The sequence below is a fragment of the Trachypithecus francoisi genome, unplaced genomic scaffold (genome assembly GCF_009764315.1).
Source record: "Trachypithecus francoisi isolate TF-2019V2 unplaced genomic scaffold, Tfra_2.0 Lachesis_group15, whole genome shotgun sequence".
NCBI classification, from domain to species: Eukaryota; Metazoa; Chordata; class Mammalia; order Primates; family Cercopithecidae; genus Trachypithecus; species Trachypithecus francoisi.
The window spans coordinates 114,619,061-114,638,544 of NW_022681460.1; the positions used below are offsets into that span (position 1 = coordinate 114,619,061).

At 49.6% G+C, this 19,484-nt stretch overlaps 1 protein-coding gene across 2 annotated transcripts in view; it reads right to left on the reverse strand.

The window, feature by feature from the left end:
* Nucleotides 1-19,278, reverse strand: part of RAB11FIP3 (RAB11 family interacting protein 3) — a 102,724-nt gene extending 83,446 nt beyond the window's left edge. For both annotated transcript variants that reach the window (XM_033236410.1, XM_033236409.1), the window contains exon 1: nt 18,169-19,278. In XM_033236410.1, coding sequence (XP_033092301.1) covers nt 18,169-18,882 — 714 coding nt within the window. In that variant the 5' untranslated portion in view covers nt 18,883-19,278. The remainder of the gene's footprint in view (nt 1-18,168) is intronic.
* Between the last annotated feature and the right edge of the window lie 206 nt (nt 19,279-19,484).

The window sequence follows — 19,484 nt, forward strand, 5'->3', positions numbered from 1 at the left end:
GAGAAACGGAGGCCTGAGGCTGGAGAACACCCACACCACAACACAGACACACACATGCACAAAAATACTTGTTTATTAACACACAGAGGAACATCAGCTCAAATACACTCCAGGAAATACAAACTAAAACTCCGCTGATATGCCATTCTTCCTGTGTCAGATTGGCAATACTTTTCTGGAGGACAATTTAGTGATGGAAAACATTTTCTTAAATGCTTTAAAACCTACATATCCATTCCCCCAGCAATTCCATTTTTAAGACTTTAACCTAAGAAAATAATAAATTGTGCAGGAAAATTCAGCTACAAGAAAGCTTATAATGGTAAAAAAGTTAAAACCTAAAATACCAAAGACAGAGAAATACTCAAATTCTAGCATATTCATTTACACAGCAGAAAAGCTATACGCCATTAAGATCATGCTGCAGGGCCAGGCGCGGTGCCTCACGCCTCTAATCTCAGCACTTTGGGAGGCTGAGGCGGGTGGATCACGAGGTCAGGAGATTGAGACCATTCCGGCTAACACGGTGAAACCCCGTCTCTACTAAAAGTACAAAAATTAGCCAGGCGTGGCAGGGGGCGCCTGTAGTCCCAGCTACTCAGGATGCTGAGACAGGAGAATTGCTTGAACCCGGGAGACGGAGGTTGCAGTGAGCTGAGATCGCGCCAATGTACTCCAGCCTGGGCGAAAGAGCGAGACTCCCTCTCAACAACCACCACTACCACCAAAGATCGTACTGCAGAAGCAGATACACTGATGTCAAGAGGTGGTAACAATATGTTGACTTAAACTGGGTTAAAATGGTCAATTATGACTCTGGTTTTGTTTAACTGTCCTATACAAAGAAAAATTTAAAAGCTAGAAGGCTGAAAAGATTCACAGTGCTGAATGGGGTTTTTATTTTCTCCTTTATTTGCATGTTTTTATTATTTTTATTTATTTCTTTTACACGTTTTTATTTTAAGTGTGCATGATCTGTGATGTTTTCCTTCTAAGTTTCTTGCTTTCGCTTTAAAGGCACTCGCAAACCAACGAGAGCAGGTTCTTGATTTACCTGTTCCAAATGCCAAGACTTCTCCTACTCGCTATTTCTTAGTCTGCAAGAGAGAGCAAAGTGTTCCTCTGTGCTGATGAAACCTCACTAACTGGTATTTCTCTTAAAATGCATCACAGGGCAGGCTTCCTGAAGGGGGTTCTTAAAAATTAAATCACCAAGAGGAAATGTCTTCATGGCTGCTTCTCTCCTCACCAGACAGAAGAAGCCATGCTGACAGGGATGGACTTTTCCATGAAAGGGCTTTTCATTTCCAACAGCAAAAACCTCAGCCTTGTTTTTCTTGGATTTTAGTAAAGTAAACCAACCCACCCAATGTTGGAATGAAATAAAACTTTGCAGACAAGTGGGAAAAAAAAAAAGAAGGGCTGAGAGTGATGGAAGAGAGGAAGAAACATTTGCAGAGATAACCGCTCTAGCATGGAGCCTGTTCTGATTCTCAGGAGAATTACACCCAACAAGTAAGACCGGCTCTCTTTCTTGTTCAAAGGCCACCCACTAAAGCAACAGGGTGGACTCCAGCTCCTGCCCACGAAGACACAAAACTCTGTGCTTTGGGACGACTCAGCAGACACTGCCACTATGTCAGAAAAAAAGCAGCACGACACAGAAAAGCAATTCACCCCTGCCTGACCGCCCTGGATTGCCACTTCAGAAGTAGAGAACTGTGGAAACATCCAGACACCAGAAGCAGCAGCCCAGCTGAGCAGGAGGAAAACCAGAAATGTGACCTAGCGCACTCCTGGTTGGCCATTGCAGCTCCTCCTGAAATAGCAACCCCCCTTCACGAGGGTTCTAATAACCCTCCAGAATGAAAGTAAAGACCTCAGTTGAATTTATAACTCCAACTACCATCCCCAAACTCCCCCAAGACACTCACCATGGGAATAGTAACCCCATTTCAAAAACCAGCATCATAAGCAGGGTGCAGTGGCATGGGCCAGGAGTCCCACCTACTCGGGAAGCTGAGGCGGGAGGACTGCCCAGGAGCTAGAGGCTGCAGTGTCTGTGACGGAGCCTGTAAACAGCCACTGCACTCAGGCCTGGGCAACACAGTGAGACCCCGTCTCTTAGAAAGCAGCATGAGGCCGGGCGCGATAGCTCACCCCTATAATTCCAGCACTTTGGGAGGCTGAAGTGGGTGGATCACAAGGTCAGGAGATGGAGACCATCCTGGCTAACATGGTGAAACCCCGTCTCCACTAAAAATACAAAAACTTAGCCGGGCACGGTGGCGGCGCCTGTAGTCCCAGCTATTCGGGAGTCTGAGGCAGGAGAATGGTGTGAAACCGGGAGGCAGAGCCTGCAGTGAGCTGAAATCGCACCACTGCAGTCACTGCACTCCAGCCTGGGTGACAGAGCAAGACCCCGTCTCAAAAACAAAAACAAAAAAACCCAGCATGATTAGAGAACTCCATAGTTCAAGAGTTGTGGAATTCCTTCTCTAGGGAGACAGATCAAAAGGATCAGTCACTCAGACGCTGTTACTATGTCGTAGAAGGAAGGGTGCCTGGTGTGGGAACAGAAATATGTGTTTGCTGCATGGCCAAGAAAGGAGCAGCATGGAGCGGAGGGCTCCAGCCAGAGGGGCAGCTGGCACCGACTCCAGGCCAGTCCCTGTGCACATCAGGGCTTGTGTGTGTGAAATCAATTTAGAGAGGCAACAATGGAGTACCCGGTATAGCAATTATTTTATTACCATTACAGGATATTTCAAATAATTAATTCTCATCACTGGTCTACAGGTGGGCCTTTGAATGAATCAGCAGGACTTACTAGAGAGTGACACAGAGGGGAAAACTCAAACCCCGTGAGAACATGCCAGCATGCCAACAGTGATGGGAAGACCTCGCGTCCCCTGCTGTGCACTCCTAGAGCGTACATTTGTTTAATCATGGCTACACATGACTTAGGGATCAGGAACATCAGGCTACTGAGTGACTGGGAATACCAGGTTACTGAGTGATCAGAACAGGCTTAAAGAAAAATAGGGCCGGGCACGCTGGCTACAGTGGCCTATAATCCCAACACTCTGGGAGGCTGAGGCGGGTAGATTACCTGAGGTCAGAAGTTCAAGACCAGCCTGACCAACATGGTGAAACCCCATCTCTAATAAAAATACAAAAAAAATTAGCCGGACATGGTGGCAGGCGCCTGTCATCCCAGCTACTCAGGAGGCAGATGCAGGAGAATCACTTGAACTTGAGAGCTGGAGGTTGTGGTGAGCCGAGATCCGCACCACTGCACTCTCCAGCTTGGCCGACAGAGTGAGACTCTGTCTCAAAAAAAAAAAAAAAGAAAAGAAAAATGGTCCCAGCTGACCATCCTGCGTTCTGGAGGACGGCTGGAGGAGGAAGAGGATGGGACAAGGTCAGCTAGGCGGGCCCGTGCCAGCACCTGTTCTCACCTCCTCACTTCCTGCTGCACGCACAGCTCCAGCTGAACCAGCAGGGATGGCAGGGATGCCTTCCTGATCCCCCAGCATGGCTGGTCTCCAGAACTAACATTCCCGGATTCATCACACAGCATTTTCAGAAGTCTTTCTTCCCATAAGGGATAAAAAAAAATCTGTGTATTTTGAACATCTTTCTGAGGAAGACGCATCACTGACCTAAGAAACAGCAGACAGGACATGGCCAGCAAAGCAAGGGGATCATTCAGCAAAGAGAAAATCCTTCAGGAAATTAAGATGCCAGCTGGCCAGGCCTAGCCGAGGATGCCCACCAGGTAGGAGAAAGGGGGGAAGGTAGGCAGAGCAAGAGCCTCCCTTGGACTTTGGGCCACTGATCCCAGGGAAGGGATGACAGCAGAGGGGCTGAGCGAGGTGGCTCATGCCTGTCATCCCAGCACTTTGGGAGGCCAAGGTGGGCGGATCACTTGAGGTCAGGAGTTGAAGACCAACCTGGGACATGGCGAAACCCCACCTCTACTAAAAATACAAAAATTAGTAAATCTTTAATAAAAAGAAAAAGAAACACAGAAATTTACTGTAGTCCAGAAACATTTCCATTTTATGCAACTGTAAGTGACAGAATGAGACCCTGTCTCACAAGAAAATAAAAGTAAAGAAATAAATATTAATCAACCAAGAAGGCCGGGCGTGGTGGCTCATGCTTGTAATTCCAGCATTTTCGGAGGCCAAGGGGGGACGGATCACGAGGTCAGGAGATCAAGACCATCCTGGCTAACACAGCGAAACCCCATGTCTACTAAAAATACAAAAAATTAGCCGGATGAGGTGGCACGCACCTGTAGCCCTAGCCACTCGGAAGACTGAGGCAGGAGAATCACTTGAAACCAGGAGGCATGCCGGGCGCGGTGGCTCAAGCCTGTAATCCCAGCACTTTGGGAGGCCGAGACGGGCGGATCACGAGGTCAGGAGATCGAGACCATCCTGGCTAATACGGTGAAACCCCGTCTCTACTAAAAATACAAAAACTAGCCGGGCGAGGTGGCGGGCGCCTGTAGTCCCAGCTACTTGGGAGGCTGAGGCAGGAGAATGGCGGAAACCCAGGAGGCGGAGCTTGCAGTGAGCTGAGATCTGGCCACTGCACTCCAGTCCGGGCGACAGAGCGAGACTCCGCCTCAAAAAAAAAAAAAAAAAAAAAGAAACCAGGAGGCAGAGGCTGCACTGATCTGAGATTGCACAACCGCACTCCAGCTGGGCAATAGAGCAAGACCCCGTCTCAAAAACAAAAACAAAAAAAATGCAACCCTTTGTCTCTCACCTATCTGTGACCTGGAAGCCCCTCCCTGTTTCATGTCTTCCTACCTTTGCTTGGAGTTGTCCCACCTTTCCCGAATGAACCAATGTACTTCTTTCACATATTGAATGATGTCGCATGTCTCCCTAAAATGCATAAAACCAAGCTGTGCCCCGATCACCTTGGCCACATGTCATCAGGAGTACCTAAGGCTGCGTCATGGGCATGCGTCCTCAACCCTGGCAAAATAAACATTCTAAATTAACTGAGACCTGTCTTAGATTTTGTGGGTCCACACCCATCAGCAGACTTGAAGGCTGAAGAGCCAGGACGCCTGTTTTAGTCGCACACACAGGACACTGGCTCAACATGAGCTCTGTTTTGAAACTTACGAAAAACACAACAATATCACAAGATGGTAACCAGAGTAATACGAATGTGCTCAAACCAAGTGAGCTGGTCCGACTGCAGCGGTGTTTATGGCTGACTGACCACAATCAGTTACGGGTTGCTTTGGGCCTTCTCCATTCCCACTGCTTCACTTGACTAGCCACAGACAGACACACAGACAGACACAAGCATGAAGTATCTGGAGAGAAAAATAAAACTACCTACTTAAAGAATTTATTTTCCTCCCTAATCATGACACTGAATCCATATTTCCTAGTCTGTTAGTCTCAAGAACTTCTGAAAGCCAGGTGCAGTGGTGCACATCTGTAGTGCCAGCTACAAAGAGGAGGCTAAGGCGGGAGGATCACTTGAGACCAGGAGTTCAAGGCTGCAGTGAGTTGTGATGGCGCCAGTGTACTCCTACCTGGGTGACAGAGCAAAGCCCTATCTCTTTAAAAAATGTTTTGGCCGGGCGCGGTGCCTCATGCCTGTAATCCCAGTACTTTGGGAGACCGAGGCAGGCAGATCACAAGGTCAGGACATCTAGATCATCCTGGCTAACACGGTGAAACCGCGTCTCTACTAAAAATACAAAAAAAAAACTAGCCGGGCGAGGTGGCGGGCACCTGTAGTGCCAGCTACTCGGGAGGCTGAGGCAGGAGAATGGCGTAAACCCGGGAGGCGGAGCTTGCAGTGAGCCGAGATCCGGCCACTGCACTCCAGCCTGGGCGACAGAGCGAGACTCCGTCTCAAAAAAGAATAGTAATAATTACTGTGCAATTAGTACACTTCTTTTCACTAAGAATTTTTCCCCTTTATTTGATTAACTGACATAACAATCTTGCGTGCTCATGGCTGCACAGTGATCTTCTGATGTCTATAACATACAGTTATCAGTTCCGCGTACTCAGCACATCTCTCATCTTCAACATTTATCACTTCTTTGGGTCGGGGAGACTCAATATCCTCCAACTAGTTTTTTGGTTTTTTTTTTTTTTTTTTTGAGATGGCGTTTCATTCTTGTTGTCCAGGCTGGAGTGCAATGGCACTATCTTAGCTCACTGGGATCACAGGCATGCACCACCACACCTGGCTCGGTTTTTGTATTTCTATTAGAGATGGGGTTTCACCATGTTGGCCACACTGGTCTAGAAATCCTGACCTCAGGTGATCCTCCTGCCTCAGCCTCCCAAAGTGCTAGGATTACAGGAATGAGCCATCGCACCTAGCCTTTTTTTCTGAGACGGAGTCTCCCTCTGTCACCCAGGCTGGAGTGCAGTGGCGCAATCTCGCCTCACTGCAACCTCTGCCTCCCGGGTTCCAACGATTTTCCTGCCTTAGCCTCCCCAGTAGCTGGGACTACGTCAGGTGCCCACCACCACATTCAACTAATTTTTGTATTTTTAGTAGAGACGGGGTTTCATGCCCTGTTATCCAGGCTGGTCTCCAACTCCTGACCTCAGGTGATTCACCCTCCCTGGCCTCCCAAAGTGCTGGGATTACAAGTGTGAGCCACTGCACCTGACTCCTCCCTTCTAGCTATTTGGAAAAACAGATTTTTAACTACCATCATCCTACAGTGGCAGAACACTAGGACTTATTCTTCCTATCTCGCTGTAATTCTGTCACTAAGAATTTGCTGGCCTAGCAAGGAGGTCACGCCCATAATCTCAATACTTTGGGAGGCCAAAATAGGAGGATTGCTTGAGGCCAGGAGTTCACCCAGGTAACATAGTGAGAACTCGTCTCTATAAAAAATAAAAATAAGGCTCACAGTAAGGGCACAGTAGCTCACACCTGTAATCTCAGCACTTTCAGACGCCAAGGTGGGCAGATCCCTTGAGCTCAGCAGACTGGCAACATGGCAAAACCTCATCTCTACAAAAAACACAGAAGTTAGCTGGGTGTGCTGGCACGCACCTATAGTCCCAGCTACTCAGGAGACTGAGGCAGGAGGATCTCTTGAACCTGGGACTTGGAGCTTGCAGTGAACTGAGATCATGCCACTGCACTCCACCCTGGGCAACACGGCCAAACCCTGCCTCAAAAATAAACAAATAAATAAATAAATAAACAAATATAACATTGGCTGGGTGTAGGGGCATGTCCCTGGAGGCTGAAGTGGGAGAATCCCTTGAACCCAGCCCAGAAGTTCAAGGCTGCAGTGAACTATACATGATCACACCACTGCAGTCCAGCCTGGATGACAAAGTGAGATCCAGGGGCGCGATCTTGGCTCACTGTAACCTCTGCCTCCCGGGTTCAAGCGATTCTCCTGCCTCAACCCCCGAGTAGCTGGGATAACAGGCGCCTGCCACCATGCCTGGTTAATTTTTTGTATTTTTAGCAGAGACGGGGTTTCACCACATTGGTCAGGCTGGTCTCGAACTCCTGACCTTGTGAGTTGCCCGCGTCGGCCTCCCAAAGTGCTGGGATTACAGGTGTGAGCCACCACACCTTGCCAATGATCCCATCTCTTAAAAAAAAAAAAAAAGGAAAAAATTACAAAAAATTATAAAAGGATTACAAGCATTTTTTTTCCTTCTCCAAGAAGCAGGAATTACAGGCATTTTCTAATATGCATTTTTCCAAGTATCAATAAAAATAGCCCATCTTCATAAAGCATCTGCAGATGCAAATTCAATGTTCCATCTAGTTCTTCAATTTACTAGAAAATCCAAGTTTCTTTAGATGCATTTTGTATATTTTGTACGAACCTTAATGAACTCAAAGTATGTAAATATTTTATTTTTAGGGTTTACTTAATTTTCTTTATTTCTACCAACTGTAATGATTTTTTTTTTACTAGATTCCCTTCTGTACTGTTTGAACTCTATGCTATGTGCAAAAGCACTACTTTTCAAAATAATCCAAATCAGTAACGTAACAGGAAATATAGACAAGACCTCACATAAAACCATTCCCACCACACACCCTGTCCTACACACTCACGTCTCTCAACACAAAACTAAAAGTACTTTTAATATATCTTCAAAACTTCTTTCACTTGTAACAATTCTACATGGTTGTAAGTGTGGCATATATTTAGTACATCACTCTATCATAATAACTTACAAGTGTTATTCAAAGTAAGTTTGGAGCCTTTATAATTATCACTTTGATGAGCTACATAATAGACTTAAGTGGATGCCTAATCCTTTTGTCTGATATAACTAATGTTTAGATTGAATGTTTCCAGAATTTAAACAAAATAAGTGGTTGGAAGAGAAGCAATTCATAAGCCTGGTGCCCTTAACAACCTTGTCTGCACCATCTACATATAATTAAACTCTTCCTGTATGTTAGATTCTAAACTGGAACTAGAATAGTCCTTAACTTTTTTTTTTTTTTTGAGACAGAGTCTCGCTCTGTTACCCAGGCTGGAGTGCAGTGGCACAATCTCAGCTCACAGCAACCTTCACCTCCAGGGTTCAAGCAATTCTCCTACCTCAGTCTCCCGAGTAGCTGGGATTACAGGTGCCCACCACCAAGCCCAGCTAATTTTTTTTTTTTTTTTTTTTTTTTTTGAGACGGAGTCTCGCTCTGCCGCCCAGGCTGGAGTGCAGTGGCCGGATCTCAGTTCACTGCAAGCTCCGCCTCCCGGGTTTATGCTGTTCTCCTGCCTCACCCTCCCGAGTAGCTGGGACTGCAGGCGCCCGCCACCTCGCCCGGCTAGTTTTTTTGTATTTTTTTAGTAGAGACGGAATTTCACCGGGTTAGCCAGGATGGTCTCGATCTCCTGACCTTGTGATCCGCCCGTCTCGGCCTCCCAAAGTGCTGGGATTACAGACTTGAGCCACCGCGCCTGGGTGTTTTTGTTTTTTGAGATGGAGTCTCGCTCTGTCATCCAGGCTGGAGTGCAGTGGCGCGATCTCCACACACTGCAAGCTCTGCCTCCCAGGTTCACGTCATTCTCCTGCCTCAGCCTCCCATGTAGCTGGGTCTACAGGCGCCCGCCTTTGCGCCCGGCTAATTTTTGTCTTTTTAGTAGAGACAGGGTTTCACCGTGTTAGCCAGGATAGTCTCGATCTCCTGACCTCGTGATCTGCCCATCTCAGCCTCCCAAAGTGCTGGGATTACAGGCGTGAGCCACTGCACCTGGCCTGTTTTTGTTTTTTAAGACAGAGTCTTGATCTGTCACACAAGCTGGAGTGCAGTGGTGAGACCTCAGCTCACTGCAACCTCCACCTCCCAGATTCAAGCAGTTCTCCTGCCTCAGCCTCCCAAGTAGCTGGGATTACAGGTGCATGCACCACACCCGGCTAATTTTTTGTATTTTTAGTAGAGGCAGGGTTTCACCACGTGGCTTAGGCTAGTCTTGATCTCTTGACCTCGTGATACGCCTGCCTCGGCCTCCCAAAATGCTGGGATTACAGGCGTGAGCCACCGCGCCTTGTCTAATTTTTGTATTTTTAGTAGACAGTAGAGTTTAGGTTTTGCCATGTTGGCCAGGTTGGTCTTAAACTCATGACCTCAGGTGATCTGCCCACCTCAGCCTCCCAGAGTGCTGGGATTACCGGTGTTAGCCACTGCTCAGGCCATCCTTAACAATTCTGAATTTTCCTGGGGACAAGTAAACCTTAGGTTTCCATTAACATATACACCTGCCAGGCCAGTGGCCCACGCCTGTAATCCCAGCACTTTGGGAGGCCAAAGCGGGCGGATCACGAAGTCAGGAGACCGAGACCATCCCGGCTAACACGGTGAAACCCTGTCTCTACTAAAAATACAATAAATTAGCCAGGTGTGGTGGCATGTGCCTGTAGTTCCAGCTACTCAAGAGGTTGAGGCAGGAGAATGGCATGAACCCAGGAGACGGAGCCTGCAGTGAGCCAAGACTGCGCCACTGCACTCCAGCCTGGGCGACAGAGCGAGACTCCGTCTCAAAAAAAAAAAAAAAAAAAAAATTTAGCTTCTACCCCAATATGATCTCAATTGTGTACCTTTATGGACAGTCACCTGTGTGTCTGTGTCTATGTATAAAAAAGGTCTAGGCCAGGCACAGTGGCTCACACCTGTAATCCCAACACTTTGGGAGGCCGAGGCAGGTGGATCACTTGAGGTCAGGGGTTTGAGACCAGCCTGGTCAACATGGTGAAACCTCATCTCTACTAAAAATATAAAAATTAGCCAAGCGTTGCACGCCTGTAGTCCAAGCTACTCAGGAGGCTCAGGCAGGACAATCACTTGAACCCAGGTGGTGGAGGCTGCAGTGAGCTGAGATTGCGCCACTGCACTCCAGCCTGGAGGAGAGAGCAAGACTCTATTTAAAAAGAAAAAAAAAGTCTGAAAAGAAATGTACTAAAGTAATGGTGATGTTTTTCTCAGGATAGTGGGATTATTGGTCATTTTCTGTTTTATATAACCCAAGCTTCATTTGCCTTTTAGCAATTCAGTCAACATGTAGACCCAGAAGACATACACTCATCTGCTCACACACACACATAACAAGCCACGTCCACACAGATATCCCACTCTACATGCACGTCCCTCTCCTGCAGACACATGCTCCCACACATCTCACCACACACATATTACACACACACATTACACATCACATGCATAACTGCTCACACACACACATAACAAGCCACGTACACACAGATATCCCACTCCTACATACACGTCCCTCTCCTGCAGACACATGCTCCCACACATCTCACCACACACATATTACACACACATTACACACATCACATACATAACTGCTCACACACACACAACAAGTCACGTACACACAGATATCCCACTCTACATACACGTCCCTCTCCTGCAGACACATGCTCCCACACATCTCACCACACACATATTACACACACACACATTACACATCACATGCATAACTGCTCACACACACATAACAAGCCACGTACACACAGATATCCCACTCTACATACACGTCCCTCTCCTGCAGACACATGCTCCCACACATCTCACCACACACATATTACACACACACATTACACACATCACATACATAACTGCTCACACACACACGTAACAAGCCACGTCCACACAGATATCCCACTCTACATACACGTCCCTCTCCTGCAGACACATGCTCCCACACATCTCACCACACACATATTACACACACACACATTACACATCACATGCATAACTGCTCACACACACACATAACAAGCCACGTACACACAGATATCCCACTCCTACATACACGTCCCTCTCCTGCAGACACATGCTCCACACATCTCACCACACACATATTACACACACACATTACACACATCACATACATAACTGCTCACACACACACGTAACAAGCCACGTCCACACAGATATCCCACTCTACATACACGTCCCTCTCCTGCAGACACATGCTCCCACACATCTCACCACACACATATTACACACACACACATTACACATCACATGCATAACTGCTCACACACACACATAACAAGCCACGTACACACAGATATCCCACTCCTACATACACGTCCCTCTCCTGCAGACACATGCTCCCACACATCTCACCACACACATATTACACACACATATTACACACATCACATACATAACTGCTCACACACACACGTAACAAGCCACGTCCACACAGATATCCCACTCTACATACATGTCCCTCTCCTGCAGACACATGCTCCCACACATCTCACCACACACATATTACACACACACATTACACACATCACATACATAACTGCTCACACACACACATAACAAGCCACGTCCACACAGATATCCCACTCTACGTACACGTCCCTCTCCTGCAGACACATGCTCCCACACATCTCACCACACACATATTACACACACACACAATACACACCACATACATAACTGCTCACACACACACATAACAAGCCACATCCACATAGATATCCCACTCTACATACACGTCCCTCTCCTGCAGACACATGCTCCCACACATCTCACCACACACATATTACACACACACATTACACACATCACATACATAACTGCTCACACACACACGTAACAAGTCACGTCCACACAGATATCCCACTCCTACATACACGTCCCTCTCCTGCAGACACATGCTCCCACACATCTCACCACACACATATTACACACACACATTACACACATCACATACATAACTGCTCACACACACACACATGCTCACTCTCATTCACACACACCTTCACTCAAATTCAAGGCTAACAGACTGGAAATGATACAGGGCAAATAAAAGGTGATGCCAGGCCAGGCGCTATGGCTCATGCCTGCAATCCCAGCACCTTGGGAAGCTGAGGCCTGAGGAGGGTCACTAGAGCCTAGGAGTTCAATAATATGCCTGGGCAATATCACTATACTATATACATTGTCTCTACAAAAATAATTTTTTTTAATTTTTGTATTTTTAGTAAAGACGGGGTTTCACCATGTTAGCCAAGATGATCTTGATCTCCTGACCGCGTGATCCACCCACCTCAGCCTCCCAAAGTGCTGGGATTACAGGCGTGAGCCACCGCACCCAGCCAATTTTTTTAAATTAGCAGAGCATGGTCATGCCCGCCTATAGTCCCAGCTACTCAGGAGGCTAAGATGGGAGGACTGTTTGAGCCCAGGAGGTGGAGGTTGCAGTGAGCTGAGATCTTGCCACTGCACTCCAGACTGGGTGACACAGTGAGATCCTGTCTCAAAACAAACAAACAAAAAGGTGCAGTCTAACGTCCCTAGGAACTTTCTACTGCCACCAGTGGCGGTGCTGAAATAAAAAAATGTAGGGAGATCTGAGCATCCACACTTCCTTCAGCAGCCTATTTCTGCAAGTACTGAAGACACACAATGCCTACCAAGGTTACTGAAGGACATTCTCTGAAAAGAATCAGTGGCTATTAAAATACAAATGCTTAAGTGACTGTAAAAATTACACGTAAAGTCATAATCTTTAAAAACAAAACAAAATTAAAGTAACCCTTTCTCACAACACTCTTAGAATTTATTTTACAATCTCTGCTTCACGACGGGTGGTAGTAAACACAAAAGCATCAGTCCTCGCAGCATGAAAGGGTCATGTCAATCTCCAGAGATGGCTGAAGCCTTAAAAATCACCTACTCCGGCCCGGCGCGGTGGCTCAAGCCTGTAATCCCAGCACTTTGGGAGGCCGAGACGGGCGGATCATGAGGTCAGGAGATCGAAACCATCCTGGCGAACACGGTGAAACCTCGTCTCTTGGCCGGGCGCGGTGGCTCAAGCCTGTAATCCCAGCACTTTGGGAGGCCGAGACGGGTGGATCACGAGGTCAGGAGATCGAGACCATCCTGGCTAACACGGTGAAACCCCGTCTCTACTAAAAAAAAAAATACAAAAATACTAGCCGGGCGAGGTGGCGGGCGCCTGTAGTCCCAGTTACTCGGGAGGCTGAGGCAGGAGAATGGCGTAAACCCAGGAGGCGGAGCTTGCAGTGAGCTGAGATCCGGCCACTGCACTCCAGCCCGGGCTACAGAGCGAGACTCCGTCTCAAAAAAAAAAAAAAAAAAAAAAAAAGAAACCTCGTCTCTACTAAAAAATACAAAAAACTAGCCGGGCGAGGTGGCGGGCGCCTGTAGTCCCAGCTACCCGGGAGGCTGAGGCAGGAGAATGGCGTCAACCCGGGAGGCGGAGCTTGCAGTGAACTGAGATCCGGCCACTGCACTCCAGCCTGGGCAACAAAGCGAGACTCCGTCTCAAAAAAAAAAAAAAAATCACCTATTCCAACTTCATACCTAATTCCTGGATGCATCTGACTATAAATTCCTATTTCAAGAAAATATAACCAGAAAGCTCCACTTGCTCCTTTCATCTGCTGATTCCTGCTAACATAACACTGTGTTACATTACACCACACCTGATCTATCACCAGATGATGTAATTAGATCCAAACACACCATGACATTGCTAAAGAAAGAGGGACACAAAAGCCACCTGTATTATAAACAGGAGCTGCTTCTATTAAAAATTCAGATAATCCATTTAAATAATTTAAAATGCTACTTTCATAAACAGATTACATAGAAGACACTGAAGATGGGCCGGGCGCGGTGGCTCAAGCCTGTAATCCCAGCACTTTGGGAGGCCGAGACGGGTGGATCACGAGGTCAGGAGATCGAGACCTCCTGGCTAACACGGTGAAACCCCGTCTCTACTAAAAATACAAAAAACTAGCCGGGCGAGGTGGCGGGCGCCTGTGGTCCCAGCTACTCGGGAGGCTGAGGCAGGAGAATGGCGTGAACCCGGGAGGCGGAGCTTGCAGTGAGCTGAGATCCGGCCACTGCACTCCAGACCGGGCGACAGAGCAAGACTCCGTCTCAAAAAAAAAAAAAAAAAAAAGAAGACACTGAAGATGATACCTCTGAAAATTTGATAAAAATTAAGATACTTGGCCAGGCGCGGTGGCTCACGCCTGTAATCCCAGCACTTGGGATTACAAAGTGGCGGGTGGATCACCTAAGGTCAAGAGTTCAAGACCAGCCTGGCCAACATGGAGAAACCCCTTCTCTACTAAAAATACAAAAACTAGCCAAGTGTGGTGGCAGGCGCCTGTAATCCCAGCTACTCAGGAAGTTGAATGAAGCAGGAGAATCGCTTGAACCTAGGAGGCAGAGGTTGCAGTGAGCTGAGATCATGCCATTGCACTCCAGCCTGGGCAACAGAGCAAGCAAGACTCCATCTCAAAAAAAAAAAAAAAGGCCGGGCGCGGTGGCTCAAGCCTGTCATCCCAGCACTTTGGGAGGCCGAGACGGGCGGATCACGTGGTCAGGAGATCAAGACCATCCTGGCTAACACGGTGAAACCCCGTCTCTACTAAAAAATACAAAAAACTAGCCAGGCGAAGTGGTGGGCGCCTGTAGTCCCAGCTACTCGGGAGGCTGAGGCAGGAGAATGGCGTAAACCCGGGAGGTGGAGCTTGCAGTGAGCTGAGATCTGGCCACTGCACTCCAGCCCGGGCGACAGAGCGAGACTCCGTCTCAAAAAAAAAAAAAAAATTAAGATAATCTAGTTGTTATCATCACGGACAGTAATGTGACTGGCCTAAGAGTCTCTCATGTGTTCAATATTTTGAAATCTCAAGGTAGAAAGTACAAAAACTTACAATCTTTATTGCTGTTATCCAGTTTATCTGAACTGTTCCCTAGGGTTTTTTAAAAAATCATTAATGTTGGCCGGGCGCGGTGGCTCAAGCCTGTAATCCCAGCACTTTGGGAGGCCGAGACGGGTGGATCACGAGGTCAGGAGATCGAGACCATCCTGGCTAACACGGTGAAACCCCGTCTCTACTAAAAAATACAAAAAAATTAGCCGGGCGAGGTGGCGGGCGCCTGTAGTCCCAGCTACTCGGGAGGCTGAGGCAGGAGAATGGCATGAACCCGGGAGGCGGAGCTTGCAGTGAGCTGAGATCTGGCCACAGCACTCCAGCCTGGGCGGCAGAGCGAGACTCCGTCTCAAAAAAAAAAAAAAAAAAAAAAAAAAATCATTAATGTTTTCAAAAGAATTGATATATTTTGGAAATACATACTGAAGCATTTATGGAAGAAATGATATAACGTCAGGAATCCACTTCAAAAATCATCTGGGGGTAGTAAGTGGGTAGTTTACAGATGAACCAAGACTGCTGAGACTGAGGAATGGCTACAGGGTTACATAACATGAAAATCAACCTTTCTTTACCCTGTAAATTATCTGCTGCCAGACAGTAACTTAGCTTGAAGAAATCAAGAGCTCTCCTCCATTCCAGGAAGCTGGTCCAAGTTCAGGCACTCAGATCACACCCAACATGGCTTCTTCCTAAGCCATCCAGCAGAACAGACGGAAGGAGTAACACCACAGGAGATCCCTTCCACTTTCCCATCCTCATCAAACCCCAAGTCCTTGCCCCTAACCTTCGAATTCCACCAAGAACTGTCAGAGTGAAGAATTTTGTCTCATTTCTACTTTGTGATAACAAGAAAGCTTAGCCCCAAATAGCAACCCGAAGTTTTTCCCACTGTGATCATTAAGGGAGGTTATGACAAAAGCAGTTTCTCAAATAAAAAGAATTCTATGAAAGTCAAAAAGTTATTATCACAATAGGGATATTGTGAGCCACCACATCTAAGAGGCATCTAAGGTCTAAGAGCCAAAAGATCTAGTTCTACTCCTGTGAGGCCTTGGGAGAGCTATATTAGCCTTTCTGGGTTTTCGGTTTCTTCCCTGCAAAGTGGGGATGAACCATGCTTGCCTACCATCTCAGAGAACCGTGGTATAATCCAGTGGAAACATACCTGAGCCTCACAGAAGCTCTCTATCAAAGTTGGGTTGTGGTAACAAGGAGCAAAGGTGGTACTCTCCTGCCTTCCTTGCTGTACTAAAGCAAGAGTATGTTTGGGAGAAGCACAGCACACTAGCCAACAGCAACCAAGGGAGCTCAAGGTGCTCTCCAGCCCAGGGACAAGAAGGAAACGCAGCAAAACACCTAGACCAGCAACCACCATCCACACTGACCATGCAGGAAAGTATCAGTCACATATTTTACTGCCCATTAGAGTAGGTGGAAAACTATCCTGACAGTATCCCAACTGGAGCTAAGCACATGAGCAGTGCAGGCTGCCCCACAGGCACCTGTCTGTACACCTTCTTAGTGTGAACTCAGCGAGGAACCCTGATTTATCAGGACCCTGTTTTTCGTTTTTTTTGAGATGGAAGTCTCGCTCTTGCCCAGGCTGGAGGGCAGTGGCACAATCTCAGCTCACTGCAAGCTCCGCCTCCTGGGCTCACGCCATTCTCCTGCCTCAGCCTCCCAAATAGCAGGGACTACAGGTGCCCATCACCACACCGGCTAATTTTTTTGTATTTTTTAGTAGAGACGGGGTTTCACCGTGTTAGCCAGGATGGTCTCGATCTCCTGACCTAGTGATCCGCCTGCCTCGGCCTCCCAAAGTGCTGGGATTATAGGCATGAGCCACCGCACCCGGCCATCAAGGTTCTTAATGTTATGACTGACACCCTAAATAGCAGTGTGCCAATTTTACGTCTTTTCTTACAGACCTCTTGGCTTAAACATGCATATGTACTTGAACACCCACTTACCAGATGTCTGCATGTGTGAGAAGTCAACAAAATACAAAAAATTGACAGATGTACCTTAGGGATTTCCTATAAAGTAAACTATTTAAAAGTGAGCGCTGGTATTATTTGATGTCCACCGGGTTATTGGCAGAACACACACCGCCCTGCTGTTATCTCCACTTAAACTTATTAAGTGCTGAGGGAGATAGGAACAACTGCATCTTCCGGCCCACCTTCCCCCCAGGAGCAGGCGCCCTGAGGACCGCGTGGACCCCTGACACATTGTATTGTGCGCAGGGCCTGTCCACGCATTTCACCTCTCCTAGAGTGGAGGCGGCCCTAATGGAGTTCTGCTAGACTTCTGTATTTGCCACCAAGCTCAGAGGCTCATTCCCTTCCTCCCCAAAGGCACCAAAGTAAAAATTCTTAATTCCAGGACCTTCTACAAGCATCGACTGTCTCCCAAACAATAAAAGATGATATCTAAGTAGAAAAGATGTCAACCACACACAGTAAAAGCAATTGTGCTCAAAATAGGTAGCTATCAGTAGGATCTCAAGGTGTCTGGGCAGCCTGGCCTCTGCGGTTCGAACTTGGGTAAATTCAGCCGAGCAACATCTGGGCCCTCGGGTGAGGGAATCGCGGGGAACTTTTTCATTCAGGGGCACGTCGATCAGGCACCCTGGGGGGGGAGTCCCCAGGCCGGGAGCTGACCTCTGTAAGATCCAGCTGACGAGGCGATGGGGGGATGGGAAGAAACGGACTCCCCAGAATAGAACCTCCTTTTAAGAAGGGAAGAGGGACTCCAGTGAAATTCAACCAGAAATCCAGGGCCGAAGTGCTCAATAAGCAGTAAAAGCAGGACCCGCAGGTCTTGACAGTGCCTTTCCCGACTCCAGGGGCCGCGTCGACCGGTCCCACATCAACCCCGGAGGCCAGCCACGCACCTGCCCGGTTCCCACGCCCCGGCCCGGGCCGCTCCGTACCTGCTCTGCCCCGTAGACCGTGGCAAACTGGACGAAGTCCTCGATGCGGACGAAACCGTCCCCATCCCCGTCCAGGGCATCGAACACGGCTCGGAGGCGGGGGCCGTCCTCCTGACTCCCCGCGGGCTCGCTCGGAAGGGGGTGGGTCTGGCTGAGATCCGAGGGCTGCGGCGGGGACCCGGGACCCTCCTCCAGCGCCAGCTCGCCCACCGTGGGCTCGGGGAAGGGAGAGAAGAGGTCGACCTCGCCCCGCGCTCGGTGGCTGCTGCTGGACCCCTGCAAGCGGAAAGGCGCGCTCTCCGGGCAGCCCGGGGGGCCACACTCCTCGGGCTTCTCAGTCCAGGAGAACAACGGGTCGAGTTCTGGAAGCGGCGCCTCGGAGCGGGGCCCTGGGCCCGGGGCTTCCGGGCTCTCGAGCTGCCCCAGCGGGCCGGAGCACGGCGGCGGGGCGGGCGCCCCGGGGTCCCGCTGGCCTCCCTCCAGCCCCGGGGCCGGCCTGGCGCTCCAGCGCGCCCCGCTATCCGCAGCGGCTCCGGGCGCAGGCTCATCCAGGCCCGGGGGCTCCGGGTCCGGGCCGGCGGCGAGCGCTCCGAGGCGCAGCTCCGCAGGGCTCGGCGCCGGCTGCGCCGCCCCTGGCCCGTCCGGCTCGCCCGGCTCCGGGTCGGGCCCCGGCGGCTCCGAGCCCGGGGGCGAGGCCGGCGGGGCCGACGCCATGCTCCCGAGAGGCTAGTGGTGCGGAGGGCGCGGGCGACAGACAAAGGCGCTCAGGGCGCGGCGGCGGGCGCGGGCATCCCCTCGGCGGCGCGGGCGGGCGCGCGCGGGGCGCCCGGGCTGCTGGGGCTGGCGCTCGGGCCCTGCTCCGTCCTCGCCCATCTTTGCGCCGCGCCTCAGCTGCCCTCGGCCCGGCGGCGCGGCGGGCGCAGGCCCATGGCGGCGGGGCGGCCTAGGGAGGGCGGCGAGGGGCCGGGCGACGGGCGACGGGACGGGGGCCGCGGAGACCGGAGGCCGCGCAGCCCGTGAAGCAGGATGAGGAGACTAAGGAGGCTGAGCCTCCTGAGGTACCCGGAGAACTAACGCCGCCGCCGCCGCCCCGGCCCCGCCCTCCGTCGGGCCTGACGTCAGCACGTCCCGGCTGTGCCCCAGCCCCTCGCCGGCTTGCTATAAAGGCAGGCGCCGGGAGGGTCGCGGCAGTGCGGCGGCTGCGAGGGGGTGTTCTTCTTCTTTATAGACCTCGTCTCGCCGGAGCTGGGGTCGCGATCCTCGGGCGCGGGACGCGGGGGTGCTCCGAGGCTGCGAGTGGAGGCGTGACGTGACGT